Source organism: Ceratotherium simum, chromosome 5 (genome assembly GCF_057802395.1).
Source record: "Ceratotherium simum simum isolate JZ-2026a chromosome 5, ASM5780239v1, whole genome shotgun sequence".
Lineage (NCBI taxonomy): Eukaryota > Metazoa > Chordata > Mammalia > Perissodactyla > Rhinocerotidae > Ceratotherium > Ceratotherium simum.
The window spans coordinates 41,080,799-41,106,320 of NC_141904.1; the positions used below are offsets into that span (position 1 = coordinate 41,080,799).

The 25,522-nt window shown below is 40.2% G+C and overlaps 1 protein-coding gene across 3 annotated transcripts in view; it reads left to right on the forward strand.

The window, feature by feature from the left end:
* CTDSPL (CTD small phosphatase like) overlaps positions 1–25,522 on the forward strand; it is a 113,464-nt gene that overhangs the window by 62,337 nt on the left and 25,605 nt on the right. For 2 of the 3 annotated variants that reach the window (XM_087430720.1, XM_004419501.3), the window contains exon 2: positions 17,016–17,170. In XM_087430720.1, coding sequence (XP_087286846.1) covers positions 17,016–17,170 — 155 coding nt within the window. Of the gene's footprint in view, positions 1–17,015; positions 17,171–25,008; positions 25,042–25,522 lie in introns of all 3 variants that reach the window. The other variant, XM_004419500.3, reaches the window with a different exon arrangement.

A 25,522-nucleotide genomic window follows, 5' to 3' on the forward strand; every position in this document is an offset into this window, starting at 1 on the left:
CCTGATGATTAGTGATGTTGAGCATCTTTTCATATACCTGTTGACCATTGCATGTCTTTAAGAGAAGTGTCTATTGAAGTCCGTTGCCGTGTGTGTGTGTGTGTGTGTGTGTGTGTGTGTGTGTGAGGAAGATGAGCCCTGAGCTAAAATCTGTCGCCAATCCTCCTCTTTTTTGCTGAGGAAGACTGTCCCTGCTTTGCCCATTTTTAAAATCAGATTATTTGGGGTTTTTTGCTTTTGAGTTATAGGGGTTCTTTATATATTTTGGGTATTAACCCCTTACCAGATATATGGTTTGCAAATATTTTCTCCCATTCCATAGGTTGCCTGTTCACTCTGTTGATTGTTTTCTTTGCTGTGCAGAAGCTTTTTAGTTTGACGTTGTCCCACTTTTCTGTTTTTGCTTTCATTGCCTGCACTTTGGTGTCATATCCAAAAAATCGTTGCCAACACCAATGTTATGAAGCTTTTCCCCTATGTTTTCTTCTAGGAGTTTTGTAATTTTAGGTCTTACATTTAAGTCTTTAATCCATTTTGAGTTGATTTTTGTATATGGTATAATCCAGTCATGTGTTACTTAACGACAGGAATACGTTCTCAGAAATGCATCGTTAGGTGATTTCATCATTATGCAAACATCATAGGGTACTTACACGAACCTAGATGGTATAGCCTACTACACACCTAGGCTCTATGGTACTAATCTTATGGGACCACTGTTGTATATGTGGTCTATTGTTGACCGAAGCGTTGTTATACGGCGTATGACTGTATAAGGGTCCAATTATATTATTTTGCATGTGGATATCCCATTTTCAGAAACACCATTTGTCGAAGAGACTATACTTTCCCCATTGTGTAGTCTTGGCTCCGTTGTTGAAGATCATTTAACTATGTATGCATAGGTTTATTTCTGGTCTCTCTATTTTGTTTCATTGGTCTATATTATCTGTCTTTATGCCAGTACCATACTGGCTTGTAGCTTTGTAATATGTTTTGAAGTCAGGAAATGTGAGGCCTCCAGCTTTGTTCTTTCTCAAGACTGTTGTAGCTATTCAGAATTCTTTGTGGTTCCATATGAATTCTAGAATTGTTTTTTCTATTTCTGAAAAAAATAAAAACAAAAAAGCCATTGGGATTTTGATAGGAATTACATTGAGTCTGTAGATTGCTTTGGGTAATATAGACATTTTAACACTATTAAGTCTTCCAATCCGTGAACACAGACCTGTGTCCAAATAAATGGACCTGTCCAAATAAATGGACACAAAGACCATTTATTTGTGTCTTCTTTAATTTCTTTCAACAATGTTTTGTAGTTTTTGTGTACAAGTCTTTTACCTCCTTGGTTAAATTTATTCCTAAGTATTTTATTCTTTTTATGCTATTATAAATGCAGTTGTTTTCTTAATTTCCTTTTCGGATTGTTCATTGTAAGTAGAGAGAAATGTAACTGATTTTTGTACATTGATTTTGTATCCAACAATTTTGCTGAATTCGTTTATTAGTTCTGGTAGTTTTCTTGTGGAATCTTTAGGGTTTTCTCCATATAAGATCATGTCATCTGCAAACGGAGATAATTTTACTTCTTCCTTTTTGATTTGGATGACTTGTCTCTTTTTCTTGCCTAATTGCTCTAGCTAGGACTTCCAGTACTATGTTGAATAAAAGTGGTGAGAGTGGGCACCCTTGCCTTGTTCCTGATCTTAGAGGAAAAACATACAGTTTTTCATTTTGAGTATGATTTTAACTTTGGGCTTTTCATATATAGCTTTTATTATGTTGTGATTTTCTTTTAATCCTAGTTTTTTTGAGTGTTTTTCTCATGAGACAATGTTGAATTTCGTCAAATGCTTATTTTTTTGCATCTATTGATGATCATGTGATCTTTATCTTTCACTCTGCTAATGTGGTGTATCACATTGATTGATTTTTGTGTGTTGAACCATCCTTGCATCCCAGTGAGAAATCCCACTTGGTCATGGTGTATGATCCTTTTAATGTGCTGTTAAATTTGGTTTGCTAGTATTTTGTTGAGGATTTTTACATCTATATTCATCAGAGTGTTAGCCTGTGGTTTTCTTTTCTTGCAGTATCTTTGTCCGGCTTTGGTATCAGGTTAATGCTGGCCTCATAAAATGAGTTTAAAGTTTTCCCTTCTCTTTAATTTTTTGGAAGAGTTTGAGAAGGATTGACATTAATTCTTCTTTAAATTTTTGGTAGATGTCTGACTGGGCAAGGGAAACAATAATAAAAATAAACAAATGAGACTACATCAAACTAAAAAGCTTCTGTACAGCAAAGGAAACCATCAGCAAAACGAAAAGACAACCTAACAATTGGGAGAAGATATTTGCAAACCATATATCTGATAAGAGGTTAATATCCAAAATATATAAAGAACTCATACATCTCAACAACAAAAACACTAACAACCCAATTAAAAAATGGGCAAAAGATCTAAACAGACATTTCTCCAAAGAAGATATACAGATGGCAAACAGGCACATGAAAACGTGTTCAGCATCTCCAATTATCAGGGAAATGCAAATCAAAACGACAATGAGATATCACCTCATGCCCATCAGAATGGCTATAATTAACAAGACAGGAAATAAGTGTTGGAGAGGATGTGGAGAAAAGGGAACTCTCATACACTGCTGGTGGGAGTGCAAACTGGTGCAGCCACTATGGAAAAGAGTATGAAGATTCCTCAAAAAATTAAGAATAGAGCTACCATACAATCCAGCTATTCCACTGCTGAGTATTTATCCAAAGAACATGCAAACATGAATGCATAAAGATATATGCACCCCTATGTTCATTGCAGCATTATTCACAATAGCCAAGACTTGGAAGCAACCTAGGTGCCCATCAAGGGACGAATGGATAAAGAAGGTGTGGTATATATACACAATGGAATACTACTCAGGCATTAAAAAAAATGATGAAATCTGGCAATTCGTGACAACATGGATGGACCTTGAGGGTATTATGCATATTATGCTAAGTGAAATAAGTCAGAGGGAGAAGGTCAAATACCATATGATCTCACTCATAAATAGAAGATAGAAACAACAACAAACAACAATCCAAACCACTCTGGATTGGTGGTTACCAGAGGGGAAGGGGGAAGGGAGGAATGCAAAAGGGGTAATTAGGCACATGTGTATGGTGATGGATTGTAATTAGTCTTTGGGTGGTGAACATGATGTAATCTACACGATTACAATCGAAATTGAAATAGAATGATGTACACCCAAAATTTATATAATATTATAAACCAATGTTACTACAATAAAAAATAAATAAACAAATAAACTTTTGGTATAATTCTCCAGTGAAGTCATCTGCCCTGGGCTTTTCTTGTTGGGATATTTTTGATTACTGATTCAATCTCCATATCCATTATTAGCCTGTTCAGATTTTTCTATTTCTTCATGATTCAGTCTTGGTAGATTCTATGTTTCTAGGAATTTATCCATTTCTTCTAGGTTATTCAATTTGTTGGCATATAAGTGTTCATAGTCTTAGAATTCTTTTTGTTTCTGTGACATCAGTTGTAATGTCTCCTCTTTCATTTCTGATTTTATTTATTTGAGTCTTCTCTCTTTTTTTCATTAGTCTGGCTAAAGGTTTGTCAACTTTGTCAATCTTTTCAAAAAACCAACTCTTAGTTTCATTGATTTTTTTCTGTTGTTTTTCTATTCTCTATTTGGTTTATTTTTGCTCTAATCTGTATCATCTCATTCTTTCTGCTAACTTTGGGCTTAGTTTACTCTTCTTTTTCTAATTCTTTGAGGTGTAAAGTTCGGTTGTTTATTGGAGATCTTTCTTCTTTTTTACTGTAGGCATTTACCACTATAAACGTCCCTCTTTGTACTGCTTTTTGCAACATCCCATAAGTTTTGGTATGTTGTGTTTTCATTTTTATTTGTCTCAAGATATTTTCTAATTTTCCCTTTTGATTTCTTCTTTGACCCATTGGTTATTCAAGAGTGTGTTGTTTAATTTCCACATATTTGTAAATTTTCCAGTTTTCCTTCTGGTATTGATTTCTAGTTTAATTCCATTGTGGTCTGAAAAGATACTTGGTATGATTTCAGTCTTTTTAAATTTGTTAAGATTTGTTTTGTGACCTAATATGTGATCTATCCTGGAGAATGGTCCACATGTGCTTGAGAAGAATATGTGTTGTGCTGCTGTTGGTGGAATGTTCTATATATGTCTTTTAGGTCCATGTGGTCTATAGAGTTGTTCAAATCCTCTGTTTCTTTCTTTGTCTTCTCTCTAGACGTTCTATCCGTTATTGAAAGTGGGTTATTGACGTCTCCTACTATTATTGTTTTGCTGTTTCTCCCTTCAGTTCTGTCCATGTTTGTTTGATATATTTGCATGCTCTGATGTTGAGTGCATATATATTTATAAATATTATGTCTTCCTGGTGAATTGGCCCTTTTACCATTAGATGATGTTCTTCTTTGTCTCCTGTGACAGTTTTTGACTTAGTCTATTTTTGACTTAAAGTCTGTATAAATATGGCCACTGTTCTCTTTTTTGGTTGTCATTTGCATGGAATATCTTTTTCTGTCCTGTCACTTTCAGCCTATTTGTGTTCTTAAATCTAGCATGAGTCTCTTGTACACAGGATATAGTTGGATCTTAATTTTTTATCCATTTAGCCACATTATGTCTTTTGATTAGAGAGTTTAATCTATTTACATTTATAGTAATTACTGATAGAGAAACTCTTACTATTGCATTTTGTTAATTGTTTTCTGTCTGTCTTATAGCTTTTTTGTGCCTCTTTTCCTTTCTAGCTGTCTTCCTTGTGTTTTGTTGAGTTTTTGTAGTGACATGCTTTTATTCTTTTCTTATTTTCTTTTGTGTCACTTCTATAGGTGTTTTCTTGGTTGTTACCGTGGGACTTAAAACATCTTATAGTTATAACAGTCTCTTTTACATAAAACATCTTATAGTTATAACAGTCTATTTTAAGCTGATAACCATGGCTACTTTTAATCTTGGCACAGTTTTTAGGAATAAGTTACAACAAATGGATTTTTTTTTTTTTTTACTTTTTCATTTTAACCTTCCTTTAATTACCTTAATGGAATTAACTAGAATTAGTGGATGTATATTTTATGAGCCTAATGCAACTAAATCCCAATGGTATTTTTTTAGAACTTGATAAAGTCATTCTGACATTTGTCTGGAAGCATAAAGGGTTAGACTACCCAAGAAATTTTTGGAAAAAAATAATAAACGGGGACTGGTACTATTAGATATAAAACAAGAAATCTACAGTAGCAAAGTTGTGTGTTACTGGCACAGCAGAGGAGTGGAGTGGAGAGGGATGGGATGGGATGGGATGGGATGGGATGGGTTAGAATAGAATAGAATAGAATGTCCGAATCATTATGAGGATTAATTGCTCAATAAATATTATTAGGATATTTGATTAATCTTTTTGGGGAAAAGGTAGATTCTTATATCCTACTGTGTACCAGAATAAACTCCAAACAGATAGAATATTTACTTTAAAAGATATTTACTTTGGACCGGCCCCGTGGCGTAGTGGTTAAGTGCCCACACTCCGCTGCTGGCGGCCCAGGTTCGGATCCCGGTGTGCACCGACGCACCACTTGTCAACCCACGCTATGGCAGCGTCCCACATAAAGAGGAGGGAGATCGGCATGGATGTTAGCTCAGGGCCAGTCTTCCTCAGCAAGAGGAGGATTGGCATGGATGTTAGCTCAGAGCTGATCTTCCTCACAAAAAAAAAAAAAAAGATATTTACTTTAAACTAAAAAAGAATTAGAACATAAGGGAATAGTATATCATATTAGGGTGGGAAGGAATCATTTAAAAATTGTTACAGTTAACTTCCTAAAAACTTAAAACTTCTGCACATCCATAACCACTATGAACAAAAGTAAAAAGCCTAAAACGAACTGAGACTATTTTCAACATACGGAACAGTCCAAGGATTATGTCTCTAATATATGACAAAGGAACCATTACAAATCAAAGAAAAAAATAGAAAAATAGGCAAAAAAATATATAAGCACAGTCCTCAAAAGAGTAAATGGAAATGGCCAAAAGTATATGAGAGATTGTAGAACTTGGACGGCAATCAACAAAAGGCAAATTAAAGCAACAACGAGTTACCATTTTCATCTTTCAGATTGACAAAGGCTGTTTAAAGTCTCTGTTGGCACAGCCTTTATGGAAAACCCCTGAGTGGGAGTGCACATCGACACTGCCTCTCTAGGTGTCCATAGGTATCAAGAGACTTGACATTTCTGTCAAAGACTTTAGTCCCGGCAATTACAATTCTAGGGATTTCTTCTAAAAAGATAATCAGACATGCACATAAAATTTTGTACACTATGCTCCCTGCAGTATTATTTTTGACGTTTTTATTTTTTACTTATTATATATATGATACACGACATAGAATTATTATTTTAATACATGATGCAGAATTCAAAGGATACTACAGAGAATAGAGTGAAAAATAATTCTCCCTCCCTCTCAGTTCTGTCCTCCATTTCTCTCCCATGGGGCAACCAGTTACTTATAAATCCTTCCAGAGATACTCTTTGCACATAGAAGAATATACACATGCTAGTGCTTTTTATTTTGTTGTTTAATTTTCTATTTGAAAGTTGATGGTAGCATGCTATATGTACCATTTGTACCTTGGTTTTCTCATTTACTGTATCTCAGAATGTGCTGCATTATCAGGAGGCAAAATAGTGCAGAGGTTAAGAGCATAGACTACTTGGGTTTGAACAAACTCTACTACTTAGGAGCTATGTCATCTTGGGCCAATTTCTTAACTTCTCTGGGCCTTAGTTTCCTCATCTATAAAATGAGTATAATAATAATCCTTACCTCATAAGATTACTGAAAGGATTAAGTGAGTCAGTGTATGTAAAGTGTATAGAATAGCACTGGCACATCTTAACGTAAGATAAGTGTGAGCTATTATCAGTACATATGGAGCTGCAGCCTTCTTTTTAATAGCTGTATGATATTCCATACCAGGGATATTTTCTCCCATATTGGGGGATAACTGGATTGTTCCCAGCATTGCTGTTGCAAACAAATTATAGCACTTGTTATGACACATGTTTTTAAAGGATGACATAAACATCCAAAGTTAGTTTAATTATGGCATAGTACAGTGGAATACGATACAACCAACCAAAATAAGGTTGTAGAAGGATATCTGATGATATGTGAAAATATTCACATGTATTTTATTACATAGAAGCCAACATTTTTAATATTTACTTAATTTTTTCCATTATAAACATTATATAGATTGTAGAAATTGAGAAATGATAGAAAAGTTTGAAGAAAAATAATAATTAACCTAGTCCTACAATCCAGAAATTGCCATGCTCACTTAACATTTTGGTGAATTTTACATAGTCTCTCTTTCTGAAAACTTGTACTAATTATTTTATAGGAAGCAGAGGTTGCCATCTTCACTAAAAATGGCAGGGATCTGTGAGTTGGGTTTCCAGATAGGGGGTTAGCCATATGTGGGTGGCGTAAATTGAAACTGCTTGGAGGAGGGAGGCTTGCTGTAGGTAAGAGGGCTTCCGGGGAAAGTGGTGCGCTTGAGCTGAGCTCTCTCTCTTGAAGAATCACAGGAGCTGTTCCTTTTTAATATATCAGTCATTTTCATTGTTCTGTGTTTCCTTTCATACGTTCATTCATTCAAAAAACATCTGTTATGACAGACCTGTTTTGTACCAGCATGTTTCTAGGTCTTAGGGACTCAGAGGTGAACAAGATAAGTTCCAAGCCTGTACCCCTGGAGCCTACCTCCCAGAGCTTGTCCAGAAGCACATGACAGAGTTACATAGATAGGGCGTGCACAGTGTCTGAGATGCTTCACCTGACACTGACCACAAGCACTTCCCCACGTGTCTTCATAATGGTCATTTCTTGTGGCTGCACAGAATTCTCTCCAGTTGCTATGCTCTGATTTAATTAACTGTTCTGACTCTGTTGGATATTCAGACTGTTTGCATGAATACTTCGTGGTCTTTGATATATCATTCATCTGCTTTTCAAATGGATTGTTCTGGTTTACAGAGTTAACAGCACCGTGTGAATGAATGGGCTTGTGCCATCAAAACCTTACCACCATTTGCTATATGTTTTATTTTTATCATTTCTGTTCATTTAATAGGTACAAAACTAGGCCTCATTGTTTAAACATTCATTTATTTGATTACTGTCAGATTTTAACCTTTGCTTCCTCTTAAGTGAATTATCTGTTTAAATCCTTTATTCTGTTACTTATTTTGGCTTTCGATGTGGAAAACAGACTCTGTTTACTGATGGTTAAGAGCTCAGATTCTAGACTCAGACAGACCTGGTTTCTATCCAGTCCTGCTACTTAGGAGTTATGTGACCTCAGGCACAGGGGTCGGGGGAAGTGCTGAGGCAAGGAAGGGCATTCCCAGCAGATGGGATCTCCTGGGAAGCTGAGTCACAGAGCGTTTGGTGGCCTGAGTACATTTGGGGCACGGTGGGACAGCCACTGTGTCTGGCTTCATCTAATAGGGCTGATGAAGTTTTGGAGTTTTCAAAACTGTGGCATTTGGAGTGAAGGCAGGTGGTACAAGTCTTCACATTCAGAGTTTCTCCCTGGAAATAAAACCCAAACCCAGAAGAGGAGAGAGGCAGGGAGGGGTGGTGGGAAGGCTGGGAGCTCTGCACTCAGGCTGCTCTGGCTGAACCCCAGCACCCTCACTGCGCAGTTGTATGTACTCCGAGTCTCGGTGTTCTCAGAAAATGGGATGGTCATGTCGGCACTGCACACCATGAAGGCCAGAGGTGATTTATGTTAAGGGCCTCGCACAAACGAGGCACTCAACTAACATGGGCTGTTAACGAGCCAACAGTGAACAGGGGAGACATATCCTACCATTGTGGAAGGGTGAGATTAGAGTTCCTCCTGCCCAGCTTTTAGCCATCCGCCCTTGCTCCTCCCCATGATTTCGCACTGCTGGAGGAACCACGGCCAGTTACAGGCTGCACTGGGAAAAAGAGCTTTCAAAGGTATGTTTCTTTCATAGAGTGTCAGGTGGAATTCCCTGGGGAAATTTATCTCTTAGAAATAGAATAAGGACTGACTGGATATCTCAAAAAGAGACTCTTTGGTTGACTACGTCCTTTTTCTAGGAGAAAAGGATGTTTGGATTCTCAGCAACAACATCTGCTTTTGAACTCTGTGCGGTCTGTGCCCTGGCCTCTCCCCGCCCCCAACAACCGCCTTATTCAAACAGAGGCAAGTTGTATTTGTTGACCACTCTTTCAGGGTGGGAAAGGAATGTAATGTATGCATAGACTGCCCAGAATTTCCTGTTAGACATCCATTCCAAACCACGGCCCTGGGATGCATTCCAGAGATTGCAGCCCAATTCTAGAAGAGAAGAAATGGTGCATTCATGTAAATGCCGGCCCTCAGGAGGAACTCCCCTTCCTCCCTTAAAAAAAGGTGTTTAGCTTTTTCCCTAGTAATGTAGTTATGAATTCAGCTGTATGGTCTCTTCAGGGTTGTACTGTGCTCTGACATCCTCACATGTGAAGAAATAGCCTTACCTTGGGAAACAACAGTGTGCAGTTTTGCAGCCTTAACAGCATTGGTGTCCACACTGATGCTCGGCACAGGGCGTATTTTTAATGTTCTCCTGTAAATACTTGAAGAGTACAAATCTGTTACGGAATACCTCTCTTAATTCTGCTCTTGTGACAAGAAGCAGCTAGTTTTGAGGGCAGGTTTTGGTGCTTTGACACATTAGCAGTAGACTTCATGTGTTAAGTCAGTTTTCTCCTAGAAATTCTATTATGCTGGGTCTTTGGCAATCTGGCCCCTGTGCCTGCATGTAGGATGGCTGGGCACCATGGAAATCAAAGGCAAACCTTCTATGTTTTCTGTAGCTGCTGAGATGCAGTTTCTTCACTTGGGGAGAAATTTGAATGACTGGGTATGGAGTCATAGTGAGTAGCAAACATTTCCACCTGAATTTCAGCTAATCTGATCTTCAACCTAAACTACTCCTTTGATTGTATAGTGATGTGTGTGAGACGCTAGGAGTTCTAGGTTAGGTCAGAGGTAAGGATAGATGAGTGAGGGTGCTCACAAAGGTGAGTATGTGAACTCTGAATTGGTGTAGACCAGAGGTTTTGGTCCTGAAGCCGGGGGTTCAGGATGGTTGCAAAGCCTCCACACATCTGGAATCTAAACCAGGTCAGAACGCCAGAATTGTAAAAGGGCAGTGGTTATGTGGTATGTACAGCTTTCACACTGATTAAGAAACACTGGCTATTCAGGGTCAACATTTCCGTTTCTGGATACAGAAGAGAACCAGTTAGGTCAGGAAGTGTAAGAGGATGATTAGAGATGCCCCTCTCAGCCTGTGCATACCAACTGGTTGTGGATGCGGTTGTGCCTCCCATCTGTTGGCATAAACACAGTTTGATAGCTCTTTAGACCAGTCCTCTTGTCCCACTGAAGGACCAAACCCCACTGTCAGCCTTGGTGGACTTTGTGCTGGACATTCATATTTTTAAATACAACACTTTCTTTCTAACCATATTTCATATAAGATTTCCTAGAAAAGGCCTGAGTCCTCGGGTTTATTTTAAGCTTCACGTGTAGAGCTGCTTTTTATTTGTTTGGTTTCTATAATTATTATTATTATTATACAAAGAAAACTTCACTAGATAGGAGATAAAGTTTTAAAGAGCTACTTCACTTTCTAAGTTTAGAATTCACATAACCAAAAACAAAATGGGTCTGCCTCCGTGATTTCTCATAAAGCCAGGCTGTTTTTGTGAGGACTGTTGTCTGGATACAAGCTAACTTCTGAATGTTCACAGTGTACCTAAACCAATCATAATTTTTTGTTGCTATATTTTAAGCTACTGGTAGATTTTCTGTCTTAGACAAAAATACATGTTTTTGCGGCATCCACACAGCAACCCTGTGGGGGTAGGTATTATGATTCCCACCTTACTGGTAGGCTTAGGTAGATGAGGTCACACAAGCTATAAGAAATGGCAGGGCTGAGACTTGACCCCAAAAGTAACTCCAAAGCCCATTTTCTTTCCATGTCACTTGTATTTAAAGTCAGTTTCTACGTAAGATATTTCATTTTAGACTCTTTACACAAAGTGGTCCACATCTCTGATTTGCAAATACCCTGGAAATATTTGAAGCAGATCGATAGCCTGTGTTACTCATAATTTAAAATGTAAACTCAGTAGTTCCAGTTACAGAAGTCAAACAATGACATTTATGGTACAAATATGATCATGTCACTCCCCATTTCCATAAAATCAAATCCAGACTCATCACCATGGCTTACAAGGCCCTTACTGTCATCACCCCCATCTCACATCCCTCACCACTTCTTTGATTTCTCAAATATTTTGTGCTCTCTCTCTCTCATAAGGCCCTTGACACATTGCTATTTCCCCATTTCCCTGCCCCCTCCAACAATTTTATGAAACTGTCAGCCCAGCTTAGAAGACATTTCTTCTAAGAAGTCACTCCTACCCACCCCCCAAATCTGGACTGTGTGCCCTTCTTTGGGCCCCATCAGTGCCTTGGGCTACCCCATCATAACAAGACTCATACTGTATCAGAATTGCTCATTCAAGTGTCTCTCCCGCTAGACGTGAGCGTCATGAGATAGGGACAGTACCTTTGTGCTTCATCAGTGTTTCTACACTGCCTAGCCTAGGAGCTTACATTTTCAGGGATAATCTTTTCCATTGCAAATAACATAAACCCAATTCATATTGGCTTACGAGAAAAAGGGAATTCTAGGAGGGTCTGGTTTTAATGAAACCACGTCTTCAGACAGTGTATTCAGAGATCTGTCCCTCTCCGTATCTCAGCTACTTTTTCCTCAGTTTTGGCTCATGCTCAGGTAGGTGCTTCTCAGTTGGTGGGAAAGATGGCCACCAGTGGCTCCAGACTTACATCCTACCAGCTTAGCAAACCAGCAGAAGAGAATATCTCTTCCAGTAGCTGGTGCTTGAATCCTGGGGCAGACTCTCCTTGACTCAGGTTGGGTCATGTGCCCATTCCTAAGCCAGTCATGTGACTCTGATTGGCCAGGCCTTGGTAATGGACTGAAAGTTGCTGGGGTGCATTTGGTTCTCTAGAGAAAAATTGAGGCAGTTTTACCAGAAAGAAAGGTAATGAATTCTGGCAGACACTCCGTATCGGTAGCTAGTGCTTTGAAGATACTGGTTCTTGCTACTGCGTGAGCACTCTGCCCAAAGAGACCAGGGAAGTGTTTAGGAGGCTTCCCTTTTGCCTTTAGGATTGAGGACTCAAGGAAGGCAACTATCTTGCATCCCCTTTCAGCCGCCCCATTCATAGACCCTCTCTAAGACCTTCTTTTGCTGTGCTGGAGGCTGGGGAGGTCTCCTGCCCTGGGAAGAGAAAGAGGAGGAATGTATATGAGTAGGAAGCAGTGTCTTCATTTGCTGGCTGCAATGACACAAAGTCCAGGAGCCTAGATAGAAGCATTAGCTCACAGGGTGTTTCCAGGAAAACAGAGCCATGTACCTATTTGTCCTCAGTGTCACACACTTCCTGCAGTTGTCAGAGGGCACAGGGGGAATGGATGAAACCCATGCCCAACATCTCCAGCTCTTCACAACCCTTCCCAGGATTTCTGCCCCACCCAGGGCTGCTCAAAGAAATGGAAAAAGTTAAGTCTTAGAATCACCCCATCTGCCCCTGCCAGGGATCTCCCTTTACTCATCCTGTGGGATGGCCATGCCCATGGCCCAACCATCTGTGTGGAAAGAAGGGCAGCTCCTGAGACCAGCCATGAGCATATCTTCATTAGCAGGGCTAAGGAAGAGAAAGAGGGGCCTATGCTGCCAGAGCCTTGGGGAAATAGTAGCATATAATGGCCCAGTAGGGGAGCCTGCAGGAGAGACCCGGGACAGGTCTGTTAGCCTCCTCGTGTGCTCCTCGTGTAGTGTCCTCCTAACGTGGGAGGATGCTCCTTTTGGATGCACAGCTTGAGGCAAGGAGATGTTAGGTCAGATGTAGACTGGGCAGGAGCAGTGCTCAGCAGGGAGAGAGTTAAGCTGCAGCCCCAGAAGGAGTTGAGTAAGGGTGTCCGGGAGAGAGAGTGGCTGCTTCCTCCCCTCAACTTGAAATCGGTCTTTTTCTAAGAGAAACCAGATAAACAGCCCCCAGCAGAGCTCATTTGGACACTTAACCACTCCCTTTTGTTTCCTCATCTCTGCATCCAGTTTTTAGAGCAACTGAGTAGAATCGCTTCCTGAGATTTTTCTAGTTTTGCTTTCTAAATTACAGTTTATGTAACCAAGATCTGTTATAGTAAGTTATGCCTCCTAGTTGTCAGATGCCGGGGAAAAATTGCATACCCACAGAATCCAGCCTTTGATCCAGGATTTACTGGCAGAACCCCACTCTTTTAGGAAGCAAGAGCTTTTAAGAAACTAATGATAATAATAAGAGCTAGCATTTATCAGGTGCTTACACTGTTCTAGGCACTGCTCTGAGTGCTTTGTAATAACTCATTTAATTCTCACAACAAGCCTATAAGATGAGTACCTTTGTTATCCCCATTTTACTGATAAGGAAATTGAAGCATGAAGAAGTCGCGTAACTTAACCTAGGTCCTGTGCTATTGCTGGTCGAGCCAGCATTCTACATCCAGGGAAGTTGACTTCAGAGCCCACATTCATAACCATGAAACAGTCTACTCACTTGCTAGGCTTCACCTAGGTGGGTCATGTCGATAATTAATTACAGGATACAAAATCAGCAGCAGGGAAACAAGTCAAGAAGCTACTGTAGTTGTCCAGGGACAAAATGATGAGGGCCTCAGCGGGGACGTGATAGGATCAGGGAATTGTTGAGGACAGATTTAAGAGCTGTTAAGGATATCAGAACCAACACCTTACTGAGAGAGAGAAGGGTAGATGTTGAGACCAGGAGATCAGTGCTCTGGGTGGAGAGGGGGATGCTGAGCCCCATGTGAACATGCTGAGAGAGAGGCTCCTGGAGGCATCGGGAGGATGCTTACAGCACTGCTGTTGCCTGGTTTTCACTTCACAGGCGTGGAGCGGAAAAGCAGGGGAGTAAGTCTAAAGCTTCAAGTTTAAAAGTAGGATACGGTTTCTCCTGATCTTTACAAAGTTGCTGAAAGAAAGCTAAACAAGACTATTTGCTTTTCTCCATTGTTGGAGTAATATATCATTACCATAAAACATTTGGAAAATATAGAAGGAAGAAATGTAAACACCCATAGTCTGTTACTTACTGTTAACATTTTGACATATTTTTGCCAATCCTTTCTCTATTATAATCTCTTTTAATTTTGTTTTGCACAATTATGATCAAGTCAGATATACTATTATTTATCTGGTTTTTTTAATCTAATGTTATAATATAAACATTTGTTCATTAAACTATGGATTTTAATTTCATGTATCAACCAAAACCCATTTACCAGACAGGTTATGAGTAAAGCAGAGGCCTTCTGGCTTGCAGCTGGAGGAGAGGCAGCAGCGGGGGTGGAAGGCAGTAGGGTCATTAGACCCAGACAGCCCACATCTTGAGCCCTTTCAGGAACAAATGAGTGCGAGGGTGGGGTGAGGCTAATGCTGGTCCTGAGGAAGTCCATCTGTTATCCTGGCTAGCCTAATTTTGAGAACCCCAGACCAATCCCAGAGTGTTCAGAAAGTTAGAAAGCCCCGGGTCCCTGCAGTCCCTAGAGCTAATCTTATTTAGCAGGAAGAGGCCTGGATCCTTCCGCACCCTTGGGCTGCTTCACCTCTTCATACAGAGAAGGGAGAACCTGAGCAAACTACAGTTTCCCCATCAGGGGGTGATGGCCTCCCAAGTGACTCAAGCTGATTTGTGACTCCCACAGCTCTATTTGTGGCTCCTACATAGTAAGTAATCATATGGTGGAAATTATAAGTAGCTCACTGGCTCCAGGGTTAGGATTTTTTTTAGCATATAAGTTAGTTAATTTGTTAGTTGTGGGGAAGATTTATGTGATCCAAGGATGAAAATGTGAACTAGGAAGGTGCTTTTGCAGAGCTGTTTACTGCCCAGCCTGGATATTGACTGCTCAGTGTCTCCGAGGCATTAACAAATAGCTTGTTTACTTGCAGAGAAACGTGCTATCAGCCGGGGAAGAGACAGTTTTTTCCTCCTCTTGACTAAATTATTTGAGTGTGGCATAAAAACCAAAACACCCAAAGTAACAAAACAGTTTAAAAATATGAGTTTATTGCCGTGCTTTTCTCTCCATTTGGCATATTCCCTCCTTCTTAATCTGACTTAAGTTGTTTCAAGATTGTCTTCAGCATGGCATGGAGAAAACACACACTTTGGAAGCAGGCCCACTTGGTTTCGAATCCTGGCGCTCGCAATTACCAGTTGTATTTTCTCAGCAATAAGATGGAAGCAGTAACACCTATCTCCTTGGGTAGCTGTGAGGATTACATGAGATGAGGATTGTAAAGTACTGGAATATAGAAGGCTGGCCCTCAGTAAACAGTGGGTGGTAAACATTATTGCTTCCCATCACTGCTGCTTAGAAGGCCTCTGTGCCTGGTAGTCCCTCTGGCCCAGGGATTTATGATTCCAAAGCTCATTTTTAGTGAATGAGGATCTTAAATTCACACTTACTGGGCCATTTGCCCCAATCCAGGCTAGAAACCATCCGTGCCTGTGGAGTTGCTGGCAAAATAGTTTTTCAATCCTTTTTCAGAATTTCCATCTGAATGCATTAGGTTTTGCTACCAGCAGAAGAGAACCGCAAGACTTTTAGCAAAGGTTTTGTGATCTCTTGAGAGTGAAGGTGCTGTACGATTCACTCAAGTGTACAAAAAGAGAAATCGTGCCAGAATTACTTTTTGGAAGAGAAACTCCAGCATTTATCATAGGGACTTAATCATTGCCTACGTTGGTGATTTTCCCATTAACCCTAAGCATGGTCCCTTCGCCTATGGCTTCTACTTAGAGCACTGCTGACACACCCAGACATGGTATGTGGTGGGACAGCCCGGGCTGCATTCCCACACAAAATGCTCCTGCCCCTCCAAGTTGTCAGTCTCCTCCCCTGAGGTGGTTTTTATCTATACTAGTTTTTGCATTTTATTTCTGACTTGTGGCAGCTTGTCTTAAACCCTGGATAACAGAAAGGATCCATTACTCCCTCTGGAGCCTTAGAATAGGCCAGGCCAGGGAATGAGTCCATGGCACGGTATTGCCCTGGGTCTCATAAAGATGGGCTTTGCCCTGGCCATCCCTGCTCAGGCCAAGCATGGCCTACATCTCCTGCTGTTTATGTTTTAAGTGTAATGGAAGTCTTCAGCCCTGAGCTCTGTGGGTCCAGGCTCCCGTCAATTTCTTGATAAATGGCAGAGTTTAGGAAGGGGGCATCTTTGTGCCCTTACACATCTTATTTCTTATCCCATGAAATTAGTCATTTCCATGATGAACAGAGAGTGTCCAAGAACCTAGTTTCAGTGTGACTCTTTCTTGATACCCTTAACAGAGAAATACTTCTCAGAGAGTGTCAAGTCTGATTTGTGCCTGAAAGGATCTTTGTTTTGAAGTAGTGCTTAGTGCAGAGTCAAAAGACTATCTGCTGGGTTCAGGAATGCAAATGGTGCCTGACCCTGAGGATGGGTCAGTTAATGAGCAAGCAGCCCCCACTGGGCTGAGGTCAGAGGAATTCTGTCCAGCCAGCAGGATTGTACTCCATCGACCAGCTGACCCTCTAGGATTCACATGGTGAATAATAATCCTTTGGAGTAACTTCCTGGGGCCCCTCATCTTCTCATCTGGTGTGGTAGGTCTCCTGGTATCAGGGCTCTGGGGAGCCACTGCATATTCGAGTTTTCCTGTTGCATTACAACTATGAGTCCGTGCTGCGCTTGGCCACAGTGTGCTCTGTTTCTCTTTCCAGCATCCCAGTGCAACGTCAGCTTAAAGAAGCAGAGGAGCCGCAGCATCCTCAGCTCCCTCTTCTGCTGCTTCCGTGACTATAATGTGGAGGCCCCGCCAGCCAGCAGCCCCAGTGTGCTTCCACCACTGGTGGAGGAGAATGGTGGGCTTCAGAAGGTCAGTTCTGATGGGGAACTGTGCACTCAGCAAAACTGCAGTCGCTGCATATCTGCCCCATCCTTGATAAATATCCTTCGTGATTCTAAACAGTATGTGTGCAGCCGTTTACTTAAAGATTTGAAATTACCAAAACAGTCATCATTTTTGTTAAAGAATATCTCAATCGTTCCCATTTAGCAACTAAAGAACGTATTTGACGAGAGTTATGAGAGTCACTTCACATTTTTATAATTCTCTCTTAGGAAGTTGAATGCATGAAATAAGAGTTAAAGAACCAGTAGCAGACTAAGAAATGGAATGACAAAAGGAGAAACAGAGACGTGGAAAAGAGCCAATAATAAATTAAATGGATTTAACTACTTCGTTTAATAACAAACACATTTGTTATATATTCTTCTGTATGTATCAAATGAAAAATTTTAAGGCAGATCGTCACGATAGGTAAAAAAAAAAAAAAACAAATTCTACCCACGTGCTGCCTAACAGACGTGTCCAAAACAAAGTGACTCAGAACAGTTTAAAAGGATGAGCAGAAAGACATCACACAAGTATAAGCAAAAAGAAAGCGGAGGTGGGGCCGGCCCGGTGGCGCAAGCGGTTAAGTGCACATGCTCCACTTCCGCGGGCCAGGGTTTGCGGGTTTGCGGGTTTGCGGGTTTGGATCCCCGGGCGCACCGACGCACCGCTTGTCAAAGCCATGCTGTGGCGGCGTCCCATATAAAGTAGAGGAAGATGGGCACTGATGTTAGCCCAGGGCCCATCTTCCTCAGCAAAAAAGAGGAGGATTGGCATCGGATGTTAGCTCAGGGCTGATCTCCCTCACCAAAAAAAAAAAAAAGCAAGCAAGCAGAGGTTAGAATATTAATCTCAGTCAAAATAGAATTTCAGGTGAAAACCACTGAGAGAGACAAAGGGGATTATTCATTATGAAGATTGTCAAGACGGAGAACATAAAAGTCATAAAACTTTATGTCCCAAATAATGTGAGCAAAGGACGTGAACAGGCATTTTACGAAATAGGAAATACAATTGGTCAATAAACGTGAAACAATTGGTCAATAAACGTGAAAAAATGTTCAGTGTGGTAAGTAATCAAGGAAATGCAAACTAAAACAATGAGATATCCTTTTCTATCTATCAAATTATCAAAGATATTTTTAAAGGTAACATTTGGGTTTGGCATGGGGATAGTGAGAAGGAGGGAGAGGATGTAAATTGATTATTGGTAGGAGTGTTACACCTTTCCAGAGGGAAATTTGGCAATATGGTCTTAAGGCCTTAAAAATATGCCTATTTGTTCACCCAAGCAGTTCCACCTTATTGACATAACTATGGATGTGAAAGATTTAACCATAAGATACTATCAAGCATAGATTATAATATTGCAAAATTGTAAGCAACCTGATGATTAACAATAGATAATAAAAGACCTATAGAATAACCATACAATCAAACAGTATGCAGCTATTAAAAATGACATCTCATAAATATTACTGATATAAGGAAGTGTTCACAATATGTTATTTGGGGAAAAAAGGCTAAAATATAGTAGGTAGTATATTTATAAGTATGTGTATAGTCAGACACACACCCACAAGCGTTTATAAGACTAGAATGATGTATGCCAAATATGAAGAGATTGTCTCAGACTGATGGGATTGTACGTAGGATTTTCTCCTCTCCTCTGTGCATTATTTCTTTCTCTTTTTTTCTTTTTTCTTTTCCCAATTTTTACAAAGTAAGCTTAAATTACTTTTGTGATTAGTAAATAAATTATTTTAAAAGAACGTACAAATGTAAACAGGAGGATTCTGGGAAGATGACAGCCTGAGCACATAGCTCTGACCATTTCATTTCACTCTCTGGATAAACCCGGGTGAGCCTGCTGGTGGAGCCTGGAAAGTGCATTAAGGCCTCCAGTTTTCCTGACATCTCCAGGGGAGAGAGGAGGCACAGGATTCATGCTCTCTGGTACTCAGTGAGAAGCAGGGAACCACCAACAGAGGAAAACGCTTACCTCTCTTGGAGTCGTAGGACAAAGACTTGAAATGTGCAGTCCTGTGAGGTCAGCAGCCAGCAGGAGCCGTGGAAAGGGCCTGCACTGCCCGCTGGATGTGTGTGCTCCTTGGAGGGGCTGCACTGATGAGCTGACTTGCTTTCAGTTCTTGTGCCCTGGAGGAGCCCAGTAGTACAGGGACTTTCTTCGTCTCTCTCTGGTTTGTCAGTCTGGGCTCTGCTGGACCAGGAAAACAGCACTCCTTGCTGGGCCTTGCTGTGCTCCCTCATTTGCCACTGCTGAGAAAGTCCAAGTTGGAAAATTAGAATATGAGACTCCTACTGAGGTGAAATTAATGGAAGAGATAGAAGAGAACTTTGATAGTTCGGGAAATGAATTTTGAGTACAAAAGTAACTTCAGAACTTAAAAAAAAATCCCATGATTTCTAAATATAAAAATTCAGTAAACAAACTGAGAACAAGGAGAATGAGAAAGGTCACTGCTGAAGACTGAATTAATCTGGAAGAGCAAGTGGAAGAAATATCTTACAATTCAAACCAGAAACACAGAGATGGTAATTGTGTGGGGGGGGAAGAGGCATCTAGGAGACCTAACGTTCAAATAACAGGAGTTCCAGAAAGAGAAAAAGTAATATAAAAAATTTTTCTTGGCCTGAATAAAAGCTTAAATGTGCAGATTGAGAAGGCTTACCAAGTCTGCAGCAGGATTAGTGGGGTAAATGGGGGAGCACATGCCTAGATATATGCAGTTGAAATTCAGAAATGTAAGTATAAAGAGAAAATATTACAAGCGACCAGAACAAGTTATTTTCAAAGAAAAGAGAATTATACTCATACTAGACTTCTCATCAGCAATACTGAGAACCAGAAGACCATGGAGAAATGTTTAAGGGCTCCTGTGAGAAAAGAATTACAAACCAAAAATTCCGTATGTGACCAAGATATCATTTATCTATTAAGACAAAAGAAGTACAGTTTCAGATATGTAGTGATTCAGAGAGGGGGCAAAAAAAATCTAGGTGAGATTGGTGTTCAGTTATGATATAATTATAGAAAATATAGGAATAAATGTGACTATTAGGAATAGAACTGTCACAAGTAACACTAATTACTAATTAGAAAATAGGTCCTTAAAAATTACAGAGAGTGAAAGGGGAAATAAACAGAAATGTGAACAAGCCATCAAAATTAAGGAAAGAAGAATAGAACAAGTAACATAATAAATAGTAAACCTAACGTAAAAAATAGGCATAAAACCAAGTTTAATGAACTAAATTCTCCTAACAAAAGACCAAGACTGTATCAGATTGGCTTGACAAATTCAGCTGTCTGCTGTTTCCAAGAATATACCTGTACCAGATAGGAATGATTTGGCAGCAAGTAAAGAAACTGACTGAAATAATAGCTTAAACAAACAAGAGGTTATTTTTCTCACATAAAAAACCTGAGTCTGGAAGTTACTAGGGTTAGTATAGATGCCTGACGATGCCATCAGTGACCCAGACTCTTTCTGTTCTTCTGTCTTTCCATCTTTCTGCTCCACCATCCTTGGCATGTTTACCTTCATCCTCATGCTTGTTTATTATCTGAAAGTCACCAGCTTCAGATATCATATCCACATTTAAGAGAAGAGAGGTAGGAGTAGCACTAGCCATGTCTGTCCCTTTTACAGAAAGTAAATGCTTTCACAGAAAACCCTGGAGACTTCTGCTTGTGTCTTATTGGAGAGAACTTTGTCACATGGCTACCCTGCAGCAACAAGGGAGGCCCAAAAGGGGAAGAATTTAGACCAACTTATTCCTGCCCTCAACAAAATTGGAGCTCTTTTCACAAAGGGGAAAAGAGAAGTGACTACTGAGTAGATGTACTAGTCAGTGTGGGTTCAGTTATACTGCAGTAGCAACCCCAAAACCTCAGAGGCTTAAACAATAAAAGTTTATTCTTCACTCATGCTACATGTTTGTCATAGGTTAGGTAGGCCCTCTGTTCTGTGGCACTGCCCAATAGAAATATAATGTGAGCTTTAAATTATATGTAATTTAAATTTTCCTAGTAACCTCATTTTTAAAAATATTTTTTAAAAGATGAAATTAATTTTAATAATATATTTTATTTAACCCAATATATCCAAAATATTATTTCAACATGTAATCAATAGAAAAAATTATCAATGAGATAAAATTTACATTCTTTTTATCTTACTAATTCCTGAAAATCTAATACGTATTTTACACTTATAGCATATCTTCGTTTGGACTAGCCACATTTCACGTGCTCATTAGCCGCATGTGACTAATGGCTACAATTATTGGACTGCATAACTCTATCTTATCCTCATTCATGAATCTAGACTGAGGAAGGCCCCATCTCTTTGCTTCCATGATTGTCACAACAGGAAAAAGGAAATGTGGTGAATCACACTGGCTCTTAAAGTTTTCACTCAGAAGTAACGCCTCATTTCAACTTACATTTTATTGGCCAAAGCAATTCACATGACTACACCTAACTTCGAGGGGCATGGAAGTGTAATCCTACCATGTGCCCAGAAAGAAAACTGGAATCATTTGGTGAACAGTGCTAATGACTAGTATAGTAGGTGCCTAATAGTTTCTGACCCAACATGTAACATACAGAGATGGAAAAATTAGAAAATAAAGAGATGGGCAAAATGTATGAAGCAGATTAAATAAAAAGAAAACAAAAATGGCAATGTTAATATCAGACAAAACAGAGTTCAAGGCCAAAATCATTAACAGGAGGAAGAGGGACATTTTATAATGATAAAAGTTCTAATACATGAAGTGTATAATAGCCATAAACTTTTATATACCAATCAACGGTACAGTCAAATACATAGAAGAAAACCATTTAAACATGGTAAAAAGCTGTCTTCTAAAAATAAACAGCAAACTACGTACAAAAATCGTTGGCAGTTTCTGGCTAATGTAATAAGACAAGAAAATGAAACCATTTGTATAAATATGGAAAAGATGCAAAATTGGTTTTATTTGCAGATGACATGTTTATTTACATAGAAAACTCAAAATACTACCAAAAAAATAGAATCATTGAAAGGTTTTGATATAGTGGCTCTTATTTATGTAGAAATGTGCTGTGGTTCTGTTTAGAAAGACTTAAAATTTATATAGAACAAAAAATTTCTACGAATAGCTGAGAAATTTTTGGAAAAAAAATAATGAAAGATGACTTGCCTTAAACAGATGTTAAATGTTACTCTACATTGGTGTAGAAAAATTATTTCAGTGGAATTTGTGTGATAAGATTCCACTGTAAACGCTGTCGGAGCCCCACATTCTGATATCTCCCCTCAGTGTGCTTTCCTCGTACTCTCCCTACCCCAATTTAAAAATCATTGCTGTAGAGCATCACCGTTAGTAAAGGGAACATAGTTTGTACCCTAGGCCTATAGAGGATAAAAAAAGGGAAGAATCACTGCTGTCACAGTAAGTTATTTAAAAATATTATCTGCCTAGATGGAATGACATGAGAAAATGGTGTTACACCCCTGGAAGGTTTCCTGGAGTGCTTAGCTGTATGTCTCAGAGAATAAAGGTCTTTAAAGGCAGTTCTTCTGGCAGAGCTGAGCTCACCTGGGCTTAGTGTTCATTCATGGACTTCCTTCAGTTAGCATTTGTCAAAATGGCTTTTTAAAGAATTAAGTTGACTCTGAGTAATGCATCATCTGCATAACACTTGACTATTCAGTCTGTGAGACCAGACCCCATTGAAAGAGCCCATGTCCAAGTAAGGCAGCTAATTCCCAGAGGAGGACCCTCTGCCCTTTGTACTCAGCTTGGTCAGGACAAGTGGAACACAAAGCCCAGGCCAGTTAGATTTGAAAGCAGATTCTAGACCTGTCTCTACTGCTGACTCCCCAGCTCTCCCTGCCTCTTGGAACTCAGCATGCCAGAGGAAGAGGGAAGGCTGTGGACAGAATGCAACAGATGGCCTCTAGGGTTCTATGCGCCCTGCGTATTTACTTTGCTCTGGAGAAATGCTTCAGCAGCAGTGGCCTTGGGTGGCAGCCATTGCCACTATCACAGTTACAACCTAGACCTGCAGGCCAGTTGTCCAAAATAAAAGTGTCTGCAGCCCCTGGCCAGAGCCTAGGAGGAGTCAGCACCGAGAAGACCCAATGGCAGAGACCATGGAGGACCTCTAAGGGTGAGGACACAGTAAAAGGGATTGCTGGACACTCACTCACACATGCATACCCCACGTATACACACACACATGTGAACCTCTAAGGTAAGTTTCAAGCGCAAATATCTGTCTAGAGTAGCACCTTTGGTCATAGTCTGCATTTTGTCAGGGAACATTTGGCAATGTCTGGAGACAATTTTGGTTGTCACTACTAGGGATTCTACTGGCATCTAGTGGGTAGAGGCCAGGGTTACTGTTAAGCACCCTACAATGCACAGGACAGCCCCTCACAACACAGAGTTATCAGGCCCAGAATGTCGATAGTGCTGGGGTTGAGAAACTCTACGGGGACCCAGTGGGCTTGTGAGCTTCTGGTTAAAATCTCCCCCACCTAGGGCAGTGACCTCCCAGATGTTGGGAATAATATTTTTTAAGAGCTTCTGAAATGAACTTCTTCACCTAAGTTCTTAAAAACTGGGATTTGATTTGATTGCGCTGTTATATTGGAGAGCAGCACAGCTCTGCCTTGAATAATGGCAGAAGGCAGGTTAGAATCCTTAAGAAAATCCCCAAGTGTCCTGGAAAAGGAAAGAGCCATCAAGATCATCTCAAGGGGAAACAACAGTTGTTATACTGCAGAGGTGGTGACTGGGAGCTGGAGATAATCAAGAAGTTGCGAAATAGTTCTGAGAGTCAGAGTACGGGTCAGAAAGGTGCCAGCCACCTGCTACTGTTGACAGTCAGATTTGGCCCCTTCCCATGAGACCCTGTCACCAGTGATCCCCTCAATAAAGACGGATATGTTTTTCACAAATCCTTCAATGTGGGAGACCTTGAAACGGTGCATCTCCTTATGAGGAACCACGATGCTGCTGTTCATTGCCTCGCATCCCACCATCTAAAAAAGAAGAAAAAGAAACACAGAAACTGGAAATGCTCAATGGAAATAAATTTGTTCTTTTATTAGCATTTCTTAATGGTGCTAAAATGAAGTGTTTCCATCAGCCAGGTTTGGAATGGCTGGCATTCCAGGGCTGAGGAATGGCTGAGGCCCTTCCTTGGGGCCTGAATTTTCTTAACACTCCCTGTGAGTACAGGTTCTGTTCCCCTTAAAGGGACAACTGTCCCCATGTCTGTGGCCTCAGAGGGAACTTCTTGTACCTTGCCTTGTCCCCTCTGCCCAGTCCTCCCCTCGAAGAGGATCAGGAGTGACCATGGAGTTCCTTGTAATCTGATGAAATTGTCTTCCTTTCCCTGCATATTGTATTGACTTAAGGCATAGTGTTTTTGGGGAAAAACTTACTTAAAAGAAGAAACAAGCCAGTTATCAGAGGGATTCAGGGATCAAAGTGATGTATGGGTTTTCAGTTTAAATTCCTGGGAGTAAGGGAGGCACTATTTAAATAAACAAGAAGATTAATGAGCCTCGGGAACCCAGCCTGGTTTGTCAGAGAGGGGGAACTGGGAGGCAGAGTGGAGCCCAGTGCCCTAACTGTGGAAAATCTTTGGGTTCCTCCTGTTCATTAAATATTGCCAAAGTATAGAGAACAGGAAATCATATGGCTGCTGTACTCAAGAGTGCTTTGAAGTTTCTTCTGAGTATATGATCTACTCTTCAAACCTGACAATGATTTTTTTTTTTCTTTTTCCTCAGGATGACCAGAGGCAGGTCATTCCCATACCAAGTGTATGTATATTTATCCAATTTTATTTAAACATTCATAGAATCTGAGCTTTGTACTTTTAGGCCTACTAATACAAAAGATTTTTTTTAATGTTCTTGGCTTATGTTGAGTTCCTTGCTTATGTTGCTCTGTTCTGTTGAAAGGAAAAATGAAGCTACCTTTTAAACTGTGAGCAGAAAGTTCTGTGCAGAGAGAGTTTCCTTTCTCAGGAACAGCAGGGCAACCAGCATCTATTAACCGAATTCTCACCTTTCCTTTCTCTCTGCCAAGGGCCTCCAAGTCTGAATAAGCTAAGGCAGCTTGCTGCACTCCCCCACCAGAGCACCTTAGCCCCAGCTGCATAGACTGGGGAGAACATACTTTTGCCCCGACATGGTTTTTTGCAGCAGGTTCTGTCCCACTGGAACTGGACTCAGCAAGCCCACGTCCTGGGTGAGCAGACCATTTCTGACTTGTTCAGCAGTGTCAGTAGCTTGGCCGTGC